Source organism: Lissotriton helveticus, chromosome 4_1 (assembly GCF_964261635.1).
Source record: "Lissotriton helveticus chromosome 4_1, aLisHel1.1, whole genome shotgun sequence".
In the NCBI taxonomy this organism is placed as follows: Eukaryota; Metazoa; Chordata; class Amphibia; order Caudata; family Salamandridae; genus Lissotriton; species Lissotriton helveticus.
In genome coordinates this window covers 381,597,894-381,619,944 of record NC_136063.1, presented here as the reverse complement: position 1 = coordinate 381,619,944, position 22,051 = coordinate 381,597,894, and the positions used below count along the sequence as shown (strand labels likewise).

General features: G+C 44.1%; 1 protein-coding gene across 1 annotated transcript in view; it reads right to left on the bottom strand.

Moving 5' to 3' along the window:
* Positions 1-22,051, bottom strand: part of ANGPT1 (angiopoietin 1) — a 1,261,453-nt gene that overhangs the window by 82,418 nt on the left and 1,156,984 nt on the right. Inside the window, exon 8 of the mRNA XM_078686885.1 lies at positions 8,122-8,252. Coding sequence (XP_078543011.1) covers positions 8,122-8,252 — 131 coding nt within the window. The remainder of the gene's footprint in view (positions 1-8,121; positions 8,253-22,051) is intronic.

The following is a 22,051-nucleotide window of genomic DNA, read 5'->3' as shown; positions in this document are numbered from 1 at the left end:
TGCATTGAGCATCTCTGTGCTGTGCCTGTTCTTTGTAAGGGACTCTTGCTCTGTTGCTGCTGCTGCCTTGGCACAGTACCTGCTGTGAGTGTGTAAGGGAAGCTTGCACCACTGCTGCTTGGGATGTCGTTCTTGCGAGTGTGAGAAGCTTGCACCTCTGCTGCCTGTGGCCTCCTTGTGAGTGTAAGAAGCTTGCACTGCTGCTGCCTGTGATGTCGTTCTTGTGAGTATGAGAAGCTTGCACCGCTGCTGCTTGTGATGTCCTTCTTGTGAGTGGGAGAAGCTTGCACCTCAGCTGCCTGTGGTCTCCTTGTGAGTGTAAGAAGCTTGCACAGCTGCTGCCTGTGATGTCCTTCTTGTGAGTGTGAGAAACTTGCACCGCTGCTGCCTGTGAGTATGAGAAGATTGCATTGTGCATCTCTGTGCTGTTCCTGTTCTTTGTAAGGGACTCTACTCACTACTCTAGTCACTACTCTGCACTCACTACTCTACTCACTACTCTACTCACTACTCACTACTCTACTCACTACTCTACTGACTACTCTACTCACTAGTCTACTCACTACTCACTACTCTGCACTCACTACTCACTACTCACTACTCTCCACTCACTACTCTACTCACTACTCACTACTCTACTCACTACTCATTACTCTGCACTCACTACTTTACTCACTACTCTACTCTACTCACCTCACTACTCTACTCACTACTCTACTCACTACTAACTACTCAACTCACTACTCTACTCACTACTCTGCACTCACTACTCACCTCACTACACTACTCACTACTCTCTTCTCACTACTCACTACTCTGCACTCACTACTTTACTCACTACTCTACTCTACTCTACTCACCTCACTACTCTACTCACTACTCACTACTCTGCACTCACTACTCACTACTCACCTCACTACTCTATTCACTACTCACTACTCTACTCACTACTCACTACTCTACTCACTACTCTACTCACTACTCTACTCACTACTCACTACTCTACTCACTACTCTGCACTCACAACTCACTACTCTAGTCACTACTCTGCACTCACTACTCACTACTCTACTCACTTCTCACTACCCTACTCACTACTCTGCACTCACTACTCACTACTCTACTCACTACTCACTACTCTACTCTCTACTCACTACTCTACTACTCTACTCACTACTCTACTCTCTACTCTACTCACTACTCTACTCCCTACTCTACTCACTACTCTACTCACTACTCTACTCACTACTCACTACTCTACACACTACTCTGCACTCACATCTCACATCTCACAACACTTACGACTTGAAAGCGCTGCAACAAAAGATGTTACAGTTAACCAATGAATTGGTACGCAGTTTACATACATAGGAAGGATGGACATTTACGTTGGCTTTGCTTGTTCTTCCTATCAAAACCGATGTTCGCAGCAAGAGTTTAACTCAGTGAGACATCTTGCTGTACATTATGCGTGTTAGTGCTTACAAACTACTGTATTCAAACTACGTTTTGTAGTGTTCTGCTCTGCAGTGCCCTGTATGACCTCTGAGCCCTCCATTGCCATTTGACCCGCACTAAACTGCACAGGTGCACATCCCCTCCCTGGCCCAGGGCCTGGGTTATTGCCCTGTGTCCTTTATGTGCTGCGTACAAGTGCCTAGATCTGCTTGCGTCCGTTCTGCCGTGCCATGAATAGGCGCTGGAAGGAAGCGTGTCACCTCTACATTCATTGTGTAACAGTTTGTTCTAGCCTAGGCAGCAGTGTAGCTCACTGTATGTCTTGTGCTGTGTCATGCTGCACTGCATTCTGCAGGATTGTCTCCCATCTCATTGTCTCGCCTAGCCGGCTTTTCAAATTTTGGTTATCCATTTGTTGTTGAAAGTGATTCTCCCCGCCAAACCTCACAGGTTATTTGTTCGTCGCTGCATATTTGTTCTAGTGCGGAGAAGGGATGTTCTTGTGCAAGATCCTTGTCGATAACACCTACATCCGGTCTTCGTCCGGCTTTCCAGTTCTGCATCTGCAGTCAATGCTATTGGTCTTTGTCTGTCTTTTAGTTTTCCCAACTCTACTTTAATGATAATCAGCATTTCATCTCGCCACCGTTAGAAACATAGTTGGTCTCGTTCATTATGCAAATATCCAGTTTTCTGTGTTTCATGCAGCCGCAGCCCGGTCAGCTTGGCCTACCCCAGGTGACAGGAGAGGGGGGGAGGGGGAGGGGGAGGATGCAGGGGGGTTGAGGGGGGAGGAGGGGGGGGGAACTGGAGCACTCTCAACCCAATGGGCTTTGCATTATTTCTTTGGTGTTTTTTTAGCTGATCTGAGCCATAGTTTTCATCCGTTTATAGTGCCTGGTGCGTTTCTCAGTGATAAGATTTGTTGTAGTTATTAGTTTTCACAGGTGCTCGGTGTGAGCTGCTATAACGCATATTTACGTGCTCCGACTTAAAGCATTTTTTTCTTGTAATCCCCTCTAGAAATGTCCTGGCCTTTTTGACATAATCCGCGAACTCCTTTTGGCCCGTGTTTTGGCAAGATAAGAGTGTTCCTGCTCGAAATAGTGTGTTATAAGAATACATAATCCTTGTATCCCACCTTCTTAAAGATTGATGGAGTTTTGGCAGCGCAAATCACGAACAGCTTGGATCCGTGTGCTGTTTTGTGTTTACACAGGCGCTCCTCGCATTGTGATGCTTTACAATTTCAGCTTGGCAAACCGGTGCAGACTAGAGCGCCTCGCAGTTCGGTGCTTCTGCTGCCGCTGCCCTGCGCGTGCCCATTACCCAGTGCGGATGGGCTCGGGGGCCATACGGGAGCACAGCGGCGCTGCTGCTGCCACTTGCACGTCCCCATAAACTGCAGAGAGCACCGCAGCACATCTACTGCTCCTGGCACGTGCCCATAAACTACAGACTAAATCAGGCGGGGAGACGGGGGGTGAGCCAGAGAGCGGCAGAGCAGCTCCCCGGGCCGGCAGGAAGGAGCCGCACACGGCGTCTATGCCTGTGTGCACGTGAGGAGGACGCGCGCCAGACAAACACACTGCTAGATGGTGAACGCGCGCACACCATCTGGAATGCATTACACGGCCACCCTGACAGCTCCTAATTATAATTAATGTACTTCTTTGCGCGAGCACGAACGAAATATGCCCAAAATGGCGGAACAAAACTACATTTACCCTATCACTTCAAGCCTATTAAAACGACAACACAACGAAGACGAATCACTGGCCAGATGACAGAACACGCTAAGGAATGTGTGGAATTTGTCTCGGCCAAAGCCCTAGGAGATACTTCTTTTTTTTCTTCTTTAACATTAGTTCTCTAACTCCTCCCACTTTCAGTGGGGAGGAGTCCGAGCCCTAAAAAACTACATTTCTAAAAATAAAGGAAAATGTAATGGGCAAATTGACACTAAATCAAGAAAATATCCAATAGGAATCATCAGGGATATGACTTTTTAAAACAAAAACTGCAAGCAAAACGATAGCACCAATCAGTAGCTTCTGTACCCAGTTGATTTGCACCTAGGTGTCATTTCAGGCTGACCACAATGGGGCATGAGTGGGGAATACCAAACAGGGTGTCCTGGTCACAAACATTGCTTTCTACCTCAGGGGCATATTTACAAGCATATTTACATATCGCCAACACAACATCCCTAAAAGTGACGTTGTGTTGGCAAAAGAGACTTCTCCTTATTTACAAGGCAGCGTTAAGCCACTTAACATGCCTTGTAAATAATGCATCCTTTCAAGCTGTATTTAGTGTGAAGTGGGGGGCAAATGGGTGTTGCGGTGGGCGTTCCACTGCAACTCCCATTGATTTTATATTCAACGCTGCCCCCTATTTACAAATGTGGTGTAAATAGGAGGCAGTGCCAAAATTAAGACCATGGAATACCTGGTCTTAAACAGGCGAAACGAGGAGAAATGCTTTATTTTTCCTCCTTTTTGCTGTTTCCATGTGTCCTGCCTTGTGCAGCACACATAGAAACAGCAAATTACCTATGATTATTTATTTGCAGGAAGGTGACTCTTACTGTCCATAAACAATCACAAAAACAATGACGGTTTGCAACTTCTATGTGTGCTGCATTACGCAGCACACATAGAAGTTTCAAAACACCATGAATGTTTTCCCCAACGCAGACACCCTTGCACTATGGTGCAAAGGTGCATGCATTGGTGCTAGGCAGCTGAACACCACATTCTTGTGAATATGGCACATCCCTGCGTTTTCAGATGGAGAAGCGTGGCATTAGCAACGTTTGCTTAATACCACGCTTCTCCATTCTGTTGTTAATATGTACCTTAGTCTCGGATTTGAAGTCAAAAGTCTCCAGCAGGGCAAGGCTGTAGGCTGCATCAGATAAAGTCCACTTCAAGGCAGATAGTGACTGGATGAGGGTTCACTGAAGTCATTGGTTTTAGCAGGTAAAGCTCAAACTGGGAGAAATTAAAATGTTTCAGCTGACGGAGTACTGATATCATACAAATACTTTTTTATGTTTTCACCTGGTCAAAATGACTACTTACAGACTTGCTTCTTGTAATGGAGCTCAAAATCCACCAGCCAGGCAAATTGAAGATGTAGCCCATGAAGTTTCTTTGAAATTGGACATCTTTACCACAAGGTCCTCTGATGCCTCCTAGGTCTTGAAAGTCCCAAAATGTTCTAAATCTTAATTTTTCAGTTTCTGGTGCTGCTCCTCTTGTTCAATTCTGTGCATCTCAGGACATCAGGGACATCACTTAGGGGCCAGGACTCACTCCAGCACAGGCCACTAGCATGGTCCAATCCAGATCCAATTTCCACTGGTCAACTGGGCACTTCGGAAAAAAAAGCTTCTTACAGATTGTTGTGTCCCAGTAGCCATAAAGGAGGTCAGCCAACTGACCGTTAGAGTACAGCTCTCAGTCCTGTATACAAGTCGCAGTTCAGTTCTCCACACAGGTCACAGACAGCAGGTTTAGTCCTCAAGCTGATGTGTTCTGATTAACTGTGGGTGAAGTACCATTTTTGTAAGTTTTACTGGCCAGTGGTTGGAGGTGACGCCTGAAAACTCCCTAACCAAAGAATGAAGAGCACCGCAGGCCTCTGGCTCCAGGCTTGAATTCTTCCTACCAACCAGGGAGCTTCTGAATTCGACATCGATACAACTGATAGAAGAGGATGGATGTGCTGGATACTTGCAAAGTGTGACATGTGTCTACCAAGACAAATCATTTAACAGGGGTTCTAAGCTGTCTGATTCCAGGGAATCCCTACAGATTCCCGACACTGCACAGCACAGCAATGTGATGAGGACATATACTATATTTAACTGTAATGTACAACTCAGCATGTGAAACATTTTTATATATTGATAATTATCTGTCTTCGTTCTTTTCACTGTTGTTACTTTTTCTGGCTTCCTCTCTCTCTCTTTCTTCCCTTCTCCATCTGTCATTCACTTTTCCTCTCACTCTGTTTAGAAGCTTGTGTTGGTCTCTTTCTTGTCTCTTGTGCCCTCTCTCTGCCATACTCAATTTTGTTTCACTATATCTCACTCTAGTTAGTTTGTGGGCTTCCATTTCAACCACATCACCACATTAAGGTCAACATTGGTTTACCAAATAAATATTTGGCTGCAGCACACGACGCTGTCATAATAAGTAAAACATAATTTCAAAACAAACAAAGTTTATTCACAACTGAGCCAAACGCTCCGGGATCAACACAACTTTCCCTTTCAGGCATGTCATCATGGGTCAGTATACGTTTTGCGGACAGAATAGTGGTGATCATGACATATTTTTCATCACTGGACTAGGAAAACCGTGAGAAAGGAAGAAAGCAGACATGAAAAACAACCTGCTAGAGTGGGATTAAGTGAGAAGGGGCTGGATCACAGAACATGTTTGAGTGAGGTTATTTCATTTATATAAGACTGTGCTTGATGCAAACAGATTTTACAATCATGTTATGAAAGCAGAGTTCTGGAGGTGGTAATATGTGACAAGAATCCCTGTGCATAATTGTGGTGCAGCATTTTTTTGTGGTGGTGTTGCGTTATGCTCTGTTGTTTTTGTACTTTTATGCTGCATTATTACAATGTGATGTTATGTTGTAGTGCAATTGTGTTTAATTCTAATGTAATGTATTTAAATTCAGCTACATTCAAAGGTAGGTACAGTGGATATTCTTTTGAAGTTCCTGTGACTATCAAACCTTTACCACTATGTAAAATGCTAAAATAGTATTGCTACAATCTTTCAACTATATGATAACAGTCATCCTAAAAGTGTGGCAGTGACCCTTGTTACTTAACACTTACACTCTCAAATTAAGTGATAAGGCTCGAGAAGTGTGGGGTGATTAAAGTAGGAAAGTAGTGCCGTTTGTAGAGTTCGCTGTCGCTCGACAGTGAAGGCAGACTCAACATTAGCGAGACTCGGGGTGCAGGAAAACAGCCATTCAGCAGGGCCGGAAGCAAACTTCTAAGAAAAACTTTTGGCCTCGGTACTTTTTTTGTCCAAATAAAGATCTGGGTGCACAGACAAGGTACTGAAAATAGAAAGGTCGCACAAAGGTTTGTTCGTCTGCTCCGTGGAACCAGACATGCGTATGCACTCGCCGTCCTGAGAGGGAGGCTTCCAAAACAAGTGGCTTTGACATTCGCCACAGTTCCGGGGTCTGTGGGTGGCTGCTTCAATGATCTTCACGTGCTCGCAGTTTTCTTTGTGGGATCCATTTGAAAGCTGGAGAGACTCTGCTTGCAAAATACACGCTCTGAGTGTTTATTTCCAAAGGTTGCCGGTTTCAGGGTCAAAGCAATGAAGCAATTATCACGTATCTGTAGCTAATATGGGTTTAAAAACCTCTTTTGTGAACTGCTGTTGGAAATGCGCCCACAGATGTACAATTCATCCCAGTGAATGTCTACCTATTTGCCGAGGATCACAAAGCTTCATTGAGGGTCGACTTAAGGGCCTCACGGGACAAGTGCAGCTAAGTGGAGGGAATCCTTTCACTGGGAGGCCTGCTCGAAAGAGAAGGGGAAGAGTTGTCCCAACAATGTTGAGAAACAAAACCTCTCACAATGATTTAAACAGAACTCTTAGTGGAGGTTTCTAATCCGCAGAGCCTGGACATTGCTCTGTTTCGTTTGTGACCTGACGAAACAGACTACACCACAACATTTCACAAACAAAAGTGAATTTGCGTCTGGCAGTTTCATACGTTTTTATAACTTCGGCTGTTTTTCATTTTGAGGCCGTAAAAAAGATTAGGGCAAAATAGGTAGAAGGATGCAAAAGACTAGAGCAGGAGCAGACAAGGTGTTCCATGTCCTCAGTACTGTTCCCACATGATCTGGATGTGTTGCCACATTTCCCCCTCAGCCAGGGTGGGAGGTGCAGAATGGCTGACAGGGTTCCTAGCCTATATTTTAGGAATTGTTCTTTGGTCTTCCTTGGAATACCCCAAATTGAAGTATGCCTGAGACCCATGTGAATTGTAGATAGTCGCCAAAACGTTTCTGGAGCTAAGAATTTAATGTAAACAGTATTGATATTGTGTCTTTGCAATACATTTAAAAACAATTTAGAGTACAATCTTTGTGTGTGTGTGTGTGTGTGTGTGTGTGTCTAAATGTTTTGAGCCATCTGTTGTGATTGAACCAGAGTGGGGTTATCTAAGTAAATTAGGAGGAGTTGATTAGTATGGCCCTCCGCGATGTAAGCAAGTTCTCTGCTTTTTCTGATTGGACCACTGTTATCTGTATCTAAATTAGGTGGACAGATATGTAGGTCAACCTCTGGCTGTTCCTACCCCAGGCCATAATAGCCACTGTAGGTACACCAAAGGTCCGCCTGCAGATAAATGGGCTGGGTAGACCATTATGTTGGAGGTAATGATACTTCGTCACTATTGCGACATAGCATCCATACCACCAACATATAAATCAGCCCCTTCGACTGCAATGTAGGGTTTAGGTGAATCTTATGGATGTAATATTATTGACATGCCAAATAACTCACAAAATATAGTGGCACTGTGTACATGAAGAGCGCACTACATGTGTGTAGTTAAACACTAAAGTTAATTTCACAGTTGCTATATCATGCTTACCTCCTGTTAGCATGAGAGCGCATTTGCACATGCAGTTGTCATTGTCGGCATCCTTGGTGCTGAAATCGGCTCCATGTAATATCAAGCTGCTCTGCTTGCCTGCAGTTCCAGAATGGCCTTTCAGATATAATCTAAAATAATAATAATTTGAATTAGAGCCAAACAAAAAAGTCAGATTCTTCAGTATTTAACAAAGAAACATCCAGCCAGTTGGATTTTCTCCATGGTTAACATGTACATGGATCATAAAATCATATATTTTGAGAACTGAATGTCAACAATAGAATGGAGGTTTGTTCATACAATTGTTTTATACCCAAGGTAGTCATAAAATTAACCAGAGCAATGATGGTGTCGTGAAAGTCCTTGAATGGAAATGAAAACTGGGCGACACTATCCCTATTAAGCCTTCTAAAGGTGGTGTATGCTTTTTGTACCTTTCACCAGTAGAGAACAAGGTTCTGCTGTCCAGTGGGCGAATCCAAAGTGTTCCTCAATTCATAGTGAGGGTGGACATGCTCCCTGTATACACTCTCATTGAGGGTAGACTTTTATTCTTACTTTCACCTTTACATATGTGCTTGTGAGTCTATGCCTGCGTGCATGTGTGTGTTTAAAATGTTGAACTTGCTTTGTAGCTTGGCGTTCTGTAGAGTACAAGGTCACGATTGTACTAATTTTTCACTCTCTCTTGAGGGCCTCCATGCTGATGTCTCTGGGTCCTGTGTCAGAAGCCCTATATATGTCTGGTAGAATGGGGGATATACAGCCGTATTCTGTCTGCTCAGATCATCTGCCCTGCTAAAGTACCTAAGTTGACCTTTCCACTGCTTGAGTTTTTTCATCTAACCCTACTCAGGGAGTCTGCCCAAGGCGTCCAAAACACTAAGGGCCAGATTACGAGTTTCGGCGGAGCGGTAGCGGGTGTTATGCCACTGTTGCTCCCCGTACCCCAGAGATTTGCCGCCACCCACCAGATTATGACTTTAAAGTGGTCTGGAGGGCAGGTGCTTGGCGGCCTCTGAGCTGTGCCTCTTTCAAAGGTGCCGGTACCTTTGAAAAAGGCACTGAAATGGGAATGCCTCATAAGGTTCCTGCACGGCATGGACTCGAAAGTCCATGCCGGGCAGGAACTGTTTTGCAGGCACACAGACGGGAACATATTTTGTCCCCCTGTGTGCGTCTACAAGCGGAGGAGGTACAGGTGGGCTCTCTAGTAACCCCTTTATTTCCTCTCCATCAGTGTTGACAGGGAGTAGAAACCTCCATGTCACCACTGGTGGAGAGGAAACTCGTAAAATGCGTGGCGAGATCACGGGTGTCACGCCAAACATATTGCACCCTCTGACCGCTGTTCCACCTCCATGGAATGGTGGTTCTCTGCCGGCACCAGTCTCAGGGCAGTCCGACCGCCAATCTCGTAATGGGGAGGTCAGACAGCGACGGTGGCTGGGCCGCTACCACCGCGCCCACAACAGTCTGGCAGTCTTCTGACTGCCAGACTCATTAGAGACCTAAGTGTAACTATTGTACAAGACCCTTTGTCAGTTTAACAGTGTAGGAAGAAAGACTGAGAAGAATCAGTCTACCGGAATTGGAAGAGACTAGCTGCAATTGTACCTGCACCCTGTCCACTTATGGGGCAAGTCAAATGTACTTCATGGGGTTATTGAGAGAACCTCCAGCACCATTAATTCTGCTGGTATCATCTCTGTTTTTGAGACCAGTTGAGACACTAAAGGATCTCTCTCTGAGCAGTACCCAGCATTGTAGACCCATGCAAGTGGTGGAATGATGGCATTACAGGGCATGGCGTGCTTTGCAAGTTTTTTAACATCCACAAACATGTATAATTGTGGGCATTCACAACTTGAAATCCGACTGACTCCCTCCCTGAAAATAGTGGGAAAGTTAGTACAGGCAAGCACTAGAGTAACTCCTCTTCCAGGCTGGGAAGGGTAATAGATCACCCAAAGATTTGCTGGGGATGTATGGTAATTGTTTTCTCCATGAAGAGAAATAGAAAAGAAACAAATGTGCTTTGGAGCATTCAGCTGCTCTTCTCTGTGTGTGAAATAGTACACAATGCAGATCTTTACAAGACTTCAGCCATTGGCTCTCTTGCACCCAGTGTTAACATTTTCCCCCATCACATATGCACAAGTGGATTTCAGCACCATGGTGTGTGGACCAGTACATGACTTTATCAATGCTTCTTATTCTCTATCCTTATTTTATTTATTTTATACTCATCCTTTTGTTTTTAAACTAGATTTGCTGGTAATTCGTAGCTAAAAGTATCTTTTCTTTGAATCATTAAGATTCATAGTTTCCATTTGATGTACATTAAAACGAAAAACGTTTTCTATACCTGCTCTAAGTACAATCTGTTCCAGAGCACCTGCACCTTTTTATTAAGATGCTATGCAATGTTGCAATTTTTTGTTTTTCTGAATGTAACATTTTTATAGAAAGCATATGGCCGCCACATTTAGTCGCAGGTACGTTTTCTTTTTCCTCTTCTGATTTTTTTTGCAAATGCTTCAAGTAAAATAAACAACCATTCAGCTAGAGGCCAAGGACAGACCAATTGGCTTAACCAACGCTTGCTTCTCTTTCTGTACAGTCATCTGAATTCGTGGCACAAATCTCCTGCTAATAAAAAATACGTTTAATGTGGCAAGTAACGTGAGCAGACCATGAAGGGTGGAGACTCATGTAGAACGCATTCCTCTTGCAAACAGTCCAAGTTTACACAAACACAGGTAATTGTCCATAAACAAATATCAATGAGAAGCGTTTTCACAACTCTAGAAACGTAGACAGAACGGGACTCAAAGTGCAAGCTATTACAACAGAGATTTGATTTGTTTTACCCCACAACTGTGCACTCTGCAAAGTTCCCATAGGTGCTTTAGCATGATATGCCCCCTGGTACACAAATATATAATGATCTGCAAATCTCCTTTCAGAATCTAAGGGGCATATTTAGAAGCCCCTAATGCGACCAGACCATCACTTTTGCGGAACCTCTGGTGGTAAACTCCATACCCCATACATGGCTTGACGCCACCTTCTAAATACGCCCCTTTCCGCAGAAGTCTGATGTGGCAAAGGGGCGGCCAAAGGGTGTTGCTTGGGGCGATCCACCACAACACCCATATCTTTTTGGACGCTGACCCATATTTACAAGGATGGGGTAGCGCCAAAAACTAAGGCCAGGTAAAAACCTGGTCGTAGGATGGCAATACGAGGAGAAATTATTAATTTCTCCTCGTATTTTGCCCTTTCATACTGTGCTGCATTCTGCTGCACACATAGAAACAGCAAATGCCTTTAAAGATTGTTAATGTGCAGTAAGGTGTCCGTTCCTGCACATAAACAATTGTCCCTGCAGTGCAGGCACCCTTGTAACATGCGCTTGGGTGCCTGGGCTGGTGCTAAGCAGCTTTTTTAGCGCCAGTGATAGGGGAACTGCAGGGGTGCACCATATGTTTGTAAATACATTTTGAAAATGTCAGCGTGCGCTGTTGCCAAATTTGATGTTACACCGCACTAAAACATTTTCTTGTACATATCCTCCTGAGAATCTTTTTGAGGTTTGAGCTATGGACTTTCTAGTCCTAGCCACTTGAACTCCTAAGAGAAGAGGAAACATGAACTTGATTACCAAATATTCTGACTAATGGATCACGTTATTCATATTAATTATGTGTTAGGAAACACTACTATCCTGGACCCTTCCCAGTCCGGGTTCCGCAGCAACCACAGCACCGAGACTGCCCTCATCGCAGACACCGATGACATAAAGTCCCTGCTGGACAACGGAGAAATGGCGGCCCTCATCCTCCTGGACCAGTCAGCCGCCTTCGACACGGTCTGTCACCACACACTATGAACACGCCTCCACAACGCTGGGATCCAAGAGAAGGCCCTGGACTGGATCACCTCCTTCCTCTCCGGCAGAACACAGAGCGTCCGCCTCCCCCCCTTCCGCTCTGAAGCCACTGAGATCATCTGCGGCGTACCCCAGGGCTCATCCCTCAGCCCAACCCTGTTTAACATCTACATGGCACCACTCGCCCACGTCGCCCGTCGGCATGACCTCAACATCCTCTCTTACGCTGATGATACCCAGCTGATACTCTCCCTCACCAAGGACCCCCACACCGCCAAAACCAACCTTCATGAAGGAATGAAGGCCGTTGCTGAATGGATGAGGAACAGCCGACTGCAGCTGAACTCGGACAAGACAGAGGTCCTCATCCTCGGATCCAACCCTTCGGCCTGGGATGACTCCTGGTGGCCGACCGCACTGGGAACCGCTCCAACACCCACCGACCACGCACGCAACCTAGGGGTCACCCTCGACTCCACCCTCTCCATGACTAAACAGGTCAACGCCATCTCCTCCTCCTGCTTCAACACCCTCCGCATGCTCCGTAGGATCTACAAGTGGATCCCGACTGAACCAAGAAGAACAGTCGCCCAGGCCCTTGTCAGCAGCAGGTTGGACTACGGAAACTCCCTCTACGCAGTAGCCTCGGCCAAACTCCTGAGACGGCTCCAACGCATCCAGAACGCCTCTGCACGCATGATCCTCGACATCCCTCATCGCAGCCACATCACACCCCACCTGAGAGATCTGCACTGGCTCCTGGTCAACAAGAGGATAACCTTCAAGCTCCTCACCCACACACACAAGGCTCTCCACAACACCGGACCAACGTACCTCAACAGACGACTCAGCTTTTACACCCCCACCCGCCAGCTCCACTCCGCCGACCTCGCCCTTGCTACAGCCTCCCGCTTCCGAAGAGCGACCTCAGGCGGCAGATCGTTCTCCCACCTCGCCGCCAAGACCTGGAACACACTCCCCATCCACCTACGGCAGACCCAAGACCTGCTGACCTTCAGAAAACTCCTCAAGACCTGGCTTTTCGAGCAGTAGCAGCATTCCCCAACCCAGCGCCTTGAGACCCTCACGGGTGAGTAGTGCGCTTTACAAATGATATGATTGATTGATTGATTGATACTATGACATTGATATTTTAGGAGTTAATTAAAAGTTTCCACTCGGTAAAGTAACCAACAAAGTCTTGGAAGAAAAAATGACGGCCACTGTTGGTGCACTCAAATAAAATTACATCATCCTCAAAATGGAGAAAAGGGACAGGGTGGAGATGCATAAAAGGAGCATCGGTGCTGGTATTGTCCATTTCATCAGAAAGATTATTGCAGAACTAACTGAAAACCATTGGGCATCATTCACAAAGGTTTTGATATAAGTGGGATCGCATGAATTTCAGGAGTAAGTCAGCAGTATTACAAGAGAATATCACCGCAAAACCTGTTTGAATCAGGCCTGTTGTGTCTAAAACCCACCCATGCCAAATACCAATACCCACAAGGAATTCATTTCCTTTGCCCTGCTTACCATAATACATTTGGGCAAAGTTTGTAAACTTTAACTCAAAATAATTAATCTCAAATACACCTCCCATTTAATACAAATATTCTGAGAGAAAGGGTCATGTTAATGGTGTTGAAATAGAAAACACAAATAAAATATACCAAATAAAAAACAGAGGGCGTCATTTACAAGAGGCCTGCGATTCCAGAGCATCACTTAAAATGACCCTCCGGTGGCTCAGGCCTCTCATTCATATCTACAAGGCCATGCAAATCCACCCTGTGTGGCTTTTCATGACTGGCCTTGTAGATATGGTGTAAGGCAACACAGCACACGTCACTGCATTGCCACACACTAGCAGGGAGGTGTGCTATGGGTTTTGCAGTCGGTGTTCCTACGCAACGGCCATGGATTTTTGATATATTGCCAGATTTATAACATTGCATTAATCTGAGAATGCGTAAAAACCGTGCTCCTCCCCAGGGCTGGCATAGTGAGGAATAATGTCTATTTCTCCTAGTTTTTTCTTCTTCTAAATGTGCTACAGTGTATTTACCTTCCTGCACAAAAACAATCATTCTGCCATGCTGCATGGGTGTCTGTATTGGCACAAGGCAGCCATTTGTGCACCAGTGCAGTGTTAGAGGATAGGAATGTGCCATAACTCATAGATTCAGTGCATTCCTGTCACTTTCTTTTGATGCAGGGCAGCACACCAAAGTGACTTACTGCGCTGCCTTGCGTCACAATCTTGTAAATGAGTCCCTCACTTTCTTCAGGAGAATATATTTCTATGTGAATACATGATCTTAGAAGATCTGTTTTACCATACCAAACCCAGAACCGAAGCCTGTTGATACAAGAATTACTGAATTTAGGCCAATGGCACTCTTTACTGCATTTAGTGAAGTGTTATTTAATTGGACATACTGGCAAACACCTTTACTATTGATTTAGTATTGGCTGGAGTTTGAAGGATAAAAGACAAGGAAGCAATGTCTGACCACACATGATAAAGTAATTTATCAACAGAGATAATTTTTTAGGCTGTCATGGACACACTACATTTGTACAAAAACTTAACCTGAGATAGATATCTGCTAGTAATTATTTATAAACCACTGTTAATATTTGTTAGCTAAACAAATTTTAGCCATGATCATTTTTCAAACAGGAAATAAATTCGACCACAATAAACGAGGAGAAAGACAAATAACCAGCTGATATGTTAGTGTGATATCTGCCATTAAGAAGCCTAGGTACAGTTCTAATGAAAAATCAAATGCCATGACCACCATTTTATCAAGATTTTTGTTCTGCAGCCCACGATCAATCCTCTCATATTATAAGCCTTATTTATCAAAAGCATAAAGCCCTAAAGATGATAAAGTTCTATAGGTATAAAGTTCTAAAGAAAACAAAACGCCATAAGCACCAGATTTTTTGCTGTGCATCTCACGAGCAACCCTCTGATATTATATACTCTGTTTTTAGAAAACCCTCAAAATTATCAAAATGGCCACTGTTGATCTCAAACCAGGTGTTAGAATTGAGACAGCACCTGGAAAGTAAAATAAATGGAACTTGGAGTCTTGCTTGCTTCAAAGACAACAAAAACAACAAGCTTAGATCCAGGGGCGCTGGAGTTGCATCACGACCTTGTGTGAGAACGTCTGCATTGAGGAAATATGACTGAGTATTTGGCAACATTTTCAAAATACTGTGCTAAACTAAGTGCAAACCTATCCTACTGTTCGTGTTCACAGATCAATCCTCCTCGATGCAGGAAAATGATGCACAACAAAGCCAAACTTTAAAATAAAATTAGCCTAAAAAGGTCTTTTTACAAATGTAAAGGTTCAGGACACAACTGACCTACTCAAAAAATCTCAAGGCCTGTCCTTTTGTGGTCACAGAATAATGAAATCACTTTAGAGCGAGTTTACGTTAGGAAGCGCTGTGTAGGGGCCGCATGTCCCGATGTGACTGCGAACATGAGACTTGTGTATTTGAACGTGTTGCTACGCACAGCACAGTTTAGGAGGTAACCAGGTAGCAGGATTTTGTGTCTGTAGAATCTGTGAATGCTGCTCTCACAATACAATTGCTAAATTTCCTGTTCTTGGCACATCTAGCTACTGCATCTGAAGAGATATGCATGCATTTGTGTTCATTTGTAGTGGAGTAATTATATTTACATAGCACTATTGCCAATGGTATAAAAAAGCAAAAGTAAAAAACATTGTAGTTTTCAACGTCAACAGCTCTAACATTAACAAATGTGAGACCTATTGCATTGGGAATGCAATAGTTCTCGCATTAGTTGGAGTTATTGGCATTATAAATGGCAGAGTGCACTTGGCAGAGTGTAGTACCATATGTAGCCAAAAGAGGTCCCATGGGCCCTCTTTTGGCTATATATAGTACTGCACCTTGCAAAGTTAGAGTTATTGGCTTTATTATGGCAATGTTTTTTTACCTAACCATGTTGCAGGGTGCAGAATCGTTATGTTGCCAAAAGAGGTCCAGTGGGGCCTCTTTTGGCCACATATGGTACTGCACCCTGCCAAGTTGGAGTTATTGGCATTTTGTTTTTTACATAGCCATGTGGCAGGGTGAGGTACCATATGTGGCCATCAGAGGTCCCATGAGACCTCTGTTGGACACATATGGTACTGCACCCTGCAGTACCGCACGGTCCATCCGGTAAATCCACCCTAGCCATAATACATTGCTTGCAAAACAGTACCTGGAGTAATTTATTTTTATTATTTTTTTACAGAGTTTTATATAGCCCGAACTTGACCCAAATTGGGTATCAGAGCGCTTTACATAGCACCAGTTGCATTACATGAGGATACATGCAAATAGCTATGTCCATATATACAATTATTAGCTTTGAAATGTGACAAAAGAATTATTACATTAATTCTGGATTAGGTTGTACTCTGTGTAGAGCTGATGAAGGGAAATTTATAAAAGGTCTCATATAAATGTGAGATGGGCTAGTGGGTAAAGTAACCGTTACCAGCCCTGCTTAGGACCAAGCGTCTATCCTGCCAGAAGCCTTTTAAGAAAATAGTGCTCTGAGGCTGTAACTAAAACCTATGGAGTAAGAACACATGTAAAAAGGGGTGTCCTCGTAGGAGGATACAAGATGAGACAAGGAGGGACTACTAAGTCTATTGACTAATGAAAAGCCACCATTTACAATGGACAGATACAGGAGCCAATTAAAAGATGGGCGGAAAGTGGGAAGAGCTTTATGCCCATATCCTAAATGCAAAAACAACAGGTGATGGACAGAATGCAGAACAATGTCATACATTCACCCCAGTACAGAGATCTGGGCCTAAATCCATCGTTTTTTGCTCACCATGCCATTCCAGTTTGAACCCAGCCACATGCAAATCAGTCTTGACCCTGTGACCCATGGGAACAGTCCAGCCCGAACTGCCAAGCCAGGTCCTCCCTGGACTGGAAACAAGCATCCAAAGACCGGTTTCGGGATTTCAGCCCTCATCGGCCTGGATAGCTTGATTCCAGTAGCATGGAGAGTACGGGACTCACGTCTGAGCATACCCGTCCCACTTGGGGTGACAAATGCAAAAACAACAGGTGACGGACAGAATTCAGAACAATGTCATACATTCACCCCAGTACAGAGATCTGGGCCTAAATCCATCATTTTTGCTCACCATGCCATTCCAGTTTGAACCCAGCCACATGCAAATCAGTCTTGACCCTGTGCCCCATGGGAACAGTTCAGCCCGAACTGCCAAGCCAGGTCCTCCCTGGACTGGAAACAAGCATCCAAGGACCCGTTTCGGGCTTCCAGCCCTCATCAGCCTGGATAGCTTGATTCCAGTTGCATGGAGAGCATGGGACTCACGTTTGAGCAAGCACGTCCCACTCAGGGTGACAAATGCAAAAACAACAGGTGATGGACAGAATGCAGAACAATGTCAAATATTCACCCAAGTACAGAGATCTGTGCCTAAATCAATCGTTTTTTGCTCACCATACCACTTTGTTCGCCATAAGTTGGCAGGGTATGCTCAGACGTGAGTCCCTTGCTCACTTTGCCACTGGAGTCAAGCAAGCCTGGCTGAAGACGGCTGAAATGCCAGAAACCGATCCTAGGAAGCTTGTTTCCGGTCCAGGGAAGGCATGGCTTGGCAGTTCGGGCTGGACTGTTCCCTTGAGGCACAAGGTCAGACTGATTTTCATATGGCCATGTCTGAACTGGGGTGGCAGAGTGTGCTAAAGAACGGGGATGGATTAAACCCAGATCTGTTGACTGGATGTGAGTGTTTGATTGGTTCAGATGCTCCGTCCATCACCACCCCTATTGTACCGCTTTGTTCGCTATAAGTTGGCAGGGTATGCTCAGATGTGAGTCCCTTGCTCAATTTGCCACTGAATTCAAGCAAGCCTGGCTGAAGACAGCTGAAATGCCAGACAACGGTCCTAGGTATCTTGTTTCCGGTCCAGGGAAGGCATGGCTTGGCAGTTCGGGCTGGACTGTTCCCATGAGGCACAGGGTCTGACTGATTTGCATATTACCATGTCTAAACTGGGGTGGCAGAGTGGGCTAAAGAACGGTGATGGATTAAACCCAGATCTTTTGACTGGGTGAGAGTGTTTGATTAGTTCAGATGCTCCGTCCATCACCACCCCCTTTTGTACCGCTTTGTTTGCCATAAGTTGGCAGGGTATGCTCAGACGTGAGTCCCTTGCTCACTTTGCCACTGGATTCAAGCAAACCTGGCTGAAGACGGCTGAAATGCCAGAAACCGGTCCTAGGAAGCTTGTTTCAGCTCCAGGGAAGGCATGGCTTGGCAGTTCGGGCTGGACTGTTCCCATGAGGCACAGGGCCAGACTGATTTGCATATGGCCATGTCTGAACTGGGGTGGCAGAGTGGGCTAAAGAACGGTGATGGATTAAACCCAGATCTATTGACTGGGTGTGAGTGTTTGATTGGTTCAGATGCTCCGCCCATCACCACCCCCTTTTGTACCGCCATATCCTAAATGTAGCATGATTTAAAGAGAAAGCGCAAGTGCTGCATAGGCAAGACCTAAATATGGTCCCTGAATACAATTAGAAGTATGTGTACTCTTGCGAGACCACAAAAATTAGGCCTGGATGCTCATGCTTAGAAGATAGCAAAAATGAAACCATTATGTGAAATGTCTAACTTATAAAACGTTATCAGTTCAAAGATAATGTATTAAGCTTTTCCTCATCTTAAACTCAAAAAACATATATAGATGTGATTTGCTGTTCCTTTAAAACAGAGACTGCTTTCTCCATCCTTGGTACCAGTTGATGATGAAGTGGAAAGGAGCCCCCTGGAGCAGATGTCAGGCATGGGCAGCTCAGAGGTGAGGGCTCCCATAGTGTGCTCTCCACACTGTGCTCATACTTATGCGTTTTGCAAGTGGTAACTGGTCATTTTGGAGTTTATGGCTTAAGCCAAATTGTATAAATGGCCGGAAATCTGCTGTCATGCTGCACTAGTCCAACCTTGCCCTTAGTGACCCATACCACCAGAATAGTACAAGTTCACCAGAGAATAAGATTATTTGGATGGTGACATGTGCAGAGGTCAAAGACTGAATTGTTTTCATATTCACACTGAGTTTCTTTTTAACCATTTCACAATTTGGTGCTCAAATCCATATGTTATTCATCAGATCTGCACTGCTCTGTACCCCTAGTTATGTGTTTCCCTCCTTTGAAACCCAGCCTGTTAAGTGATGTGGCACCGCTGGGGTCTTCCCGAGTTTTCAAGTAAATCTGTCTGTTGGTCCCTGAAAGACGAGAGCATCATATGGCTGTGGTATACTGTGATACCTGCATAGGTGGTGATGTTTCGTGGGCTGTGGAATGAAGTAAAAGAAGTTGTATCACTTTTTAAATTTTGGTTACTGTGAAATAAGACACTTTTTGTAAAAATGATTATCAAGAATATAAGAATTAATATAATAGTGATACAAACTCCTACACCTTGACTCTGCTCAAATTCTTATTTGACTCCCCCTCCATCTTCCTCCCTTTGAACAAAGGCACCAACAAAATTAATTTCTGGATTTGTCAGTGTCAACAAAATCCACCGAGATCAACTAAGTGCTGGTGTCACATATCCTCCTCACTTTGATGTATGGAACACCTCAAAAACAAAAAGGTCCCTTGCAAGAAAACTGAAAGCTATTCCATGGAAACCCACCTCAATTACATGGCAACCTACAATAGAGATATTTGTGCCACTAAGGCTCACTATTTCGCAAATAAAATCATCAAAGCCAACAATTCCATTCGTTTTGTTTTTTAAATTGTAAACCCACTTACCCAACTCTTCTGCTGTAATTTCAAAACACAGCCAAAATAAATCCAGTGTTGTTTCCTATCTTTTTTGATAATAAAATTAAGAATATCTCCAGCTTTCTTCTTCATAACGTTCACCCTACCTCTTTCTGCTTTCCTCTCCCAGTTCGCCAACTGCATTTTTTTGTGCTGGACTTTATCCTTCTCAGCTGTGAACTCACTGCCCAAGTACAGATTTCACTCCATTCAGCTTCACTTCCAGACACTGGCCCTATTGTATGTTCCACCTTATGCTTCCACTGTGGCTCTCGTCCCTTCTAATCTCTGTAATATCTTGCTATCCCATCAATGTTGAGGGCTCCATTGAAGACAATTGGTTGATTTAGAGCCAACATCGGCTGGTATAGAACTTCAGTTTCTCCGTTCCAGTTTTTTGTCTTTCTGTTTTTTCCTTTTTAATTTTGAACATTCTACACTCAGTGGGTGGAATGTTCTAAGCGCCACTTCTGCCTTGGAAAATACTGGTTGTTAAAGACCCTCTCCCTCGTCGTAGGCCTTCGGTAGCACTTTTACTTAGTGCCATGATTTAGTAATAATAATAATAATAATAGCGTGTTTTATATGGTGCTTGCAACTGCAGATGCTGCTGTTTCAGGCACATAACATGTTCTATTATTGAGAAGTTAATTATTCCAGTGTTTAGCAAAGGTGAAAAACTGAGGCATGTGGTGAAAAGCTGAGCCGGATATGCCGGAATACCTCTGAACACTCTGAAAAGTACACTTTTCTAACATACATTTCAACCCCAATGTAAAGAAAGAAAGTGCGACATGCTTAAACAACACACGAGGGTGCAAACATTGTTAAAAGGATTTTAGCAAAATTCAGGCACAACGTGCTCCTTCCTAATGTGCTTATTTGGGCACCTTCCCATAAAGTGTACATGTTGCAAAATTGAATTACTTATTATTTCATTTCAGGCAGCATATACAAGTAAGTAAACATCTATGTTTTCATCCTCATCACTAATCACTCTACTCCATTCTTTATAAAAATGAAATCACTACTATTTTTTAACTTCTTGGTCTTCTGGTTGCAAATCATTTGGTGCCCTTGACGTAAACCAGTATAAATTTCCGTGGCAGCGGATTTTTGAATATCCTGGAAGAACACTTCTTTGTTACTGCAAGTAATGGCCATTCTAACATTTTAACTAATCCGAATATCCAAAGCTAAAAGTATTAATTTGTAGGTTTCCCTTACTACTACCTAGTCTCTTTATTATTTTTTCCTTCTATACCTGTCAGTGAAAGGGCTCTCTAACCTCTTTAAACACTTCTAGCACATTCTTCATGAATTGTTTTTGATACCGGCGTACATTCACGTGTCAAAATAAATAAATACGTCTTTAAGTTCCCCGAACCTGGTATTTATTGAGCTTGACACCGATGGCTTATTTTACTGGCTGAGATGCTTTCCGCGGCAGGAAACAAAGATAAACTGAGAGGGTGTTGATGGAGGCCTCGCTTCACGCATGGCACCCAGAAGCTGACACGTAACGCGTCATACATCATCATCAGACGCACGCTGGCTTCTGTGGCAAAACAATATTCCCTGGGACACCTCCTACCCGGTTCATGCCGCGGCTACGTTCAAAATTGTGACGAAAACGATTGCTTACTAAGGTGACAACTATCTCTGTTGAAACAGATGGTGAATGTCTAGAAATGTCAGACATGGAGAACAAAACCCTGCCTACGCCGCCGCGTTCGAAAACGGTGTGCAATCAGAGGGCAGAGTAAAACTGCAATGTAAAATGGTTGTACCAGGACTTCTCTAGACATTTTTAATAATCCTCCTTTAAGGAAAAGAGGATGCATTTAAAAAAACAAAAATGAAACGTTTTCGATTCACTTTTTAAGGGCAGCCTGCCTTAAAAAATTATTTTGCATGCATTTGCAAAGGGTAACGGGTCCCCTGTGGACCCTTCACATTAGCGAATGCATTACCGCCTACTTGAAGTAGGTGGTAATTACGAGTGTTTTGCATGTGCAATTGCGATCGCAAAACATTAGTACATAGGTTTGAGACTCTCTATTTGGAAGGGAATGCCCCTTCCAAATAGCGAGTCTCTAAACACTTTTTTGCGAGTCGCAATTAATTTGCGACTCGCAAATTTGTGTTGG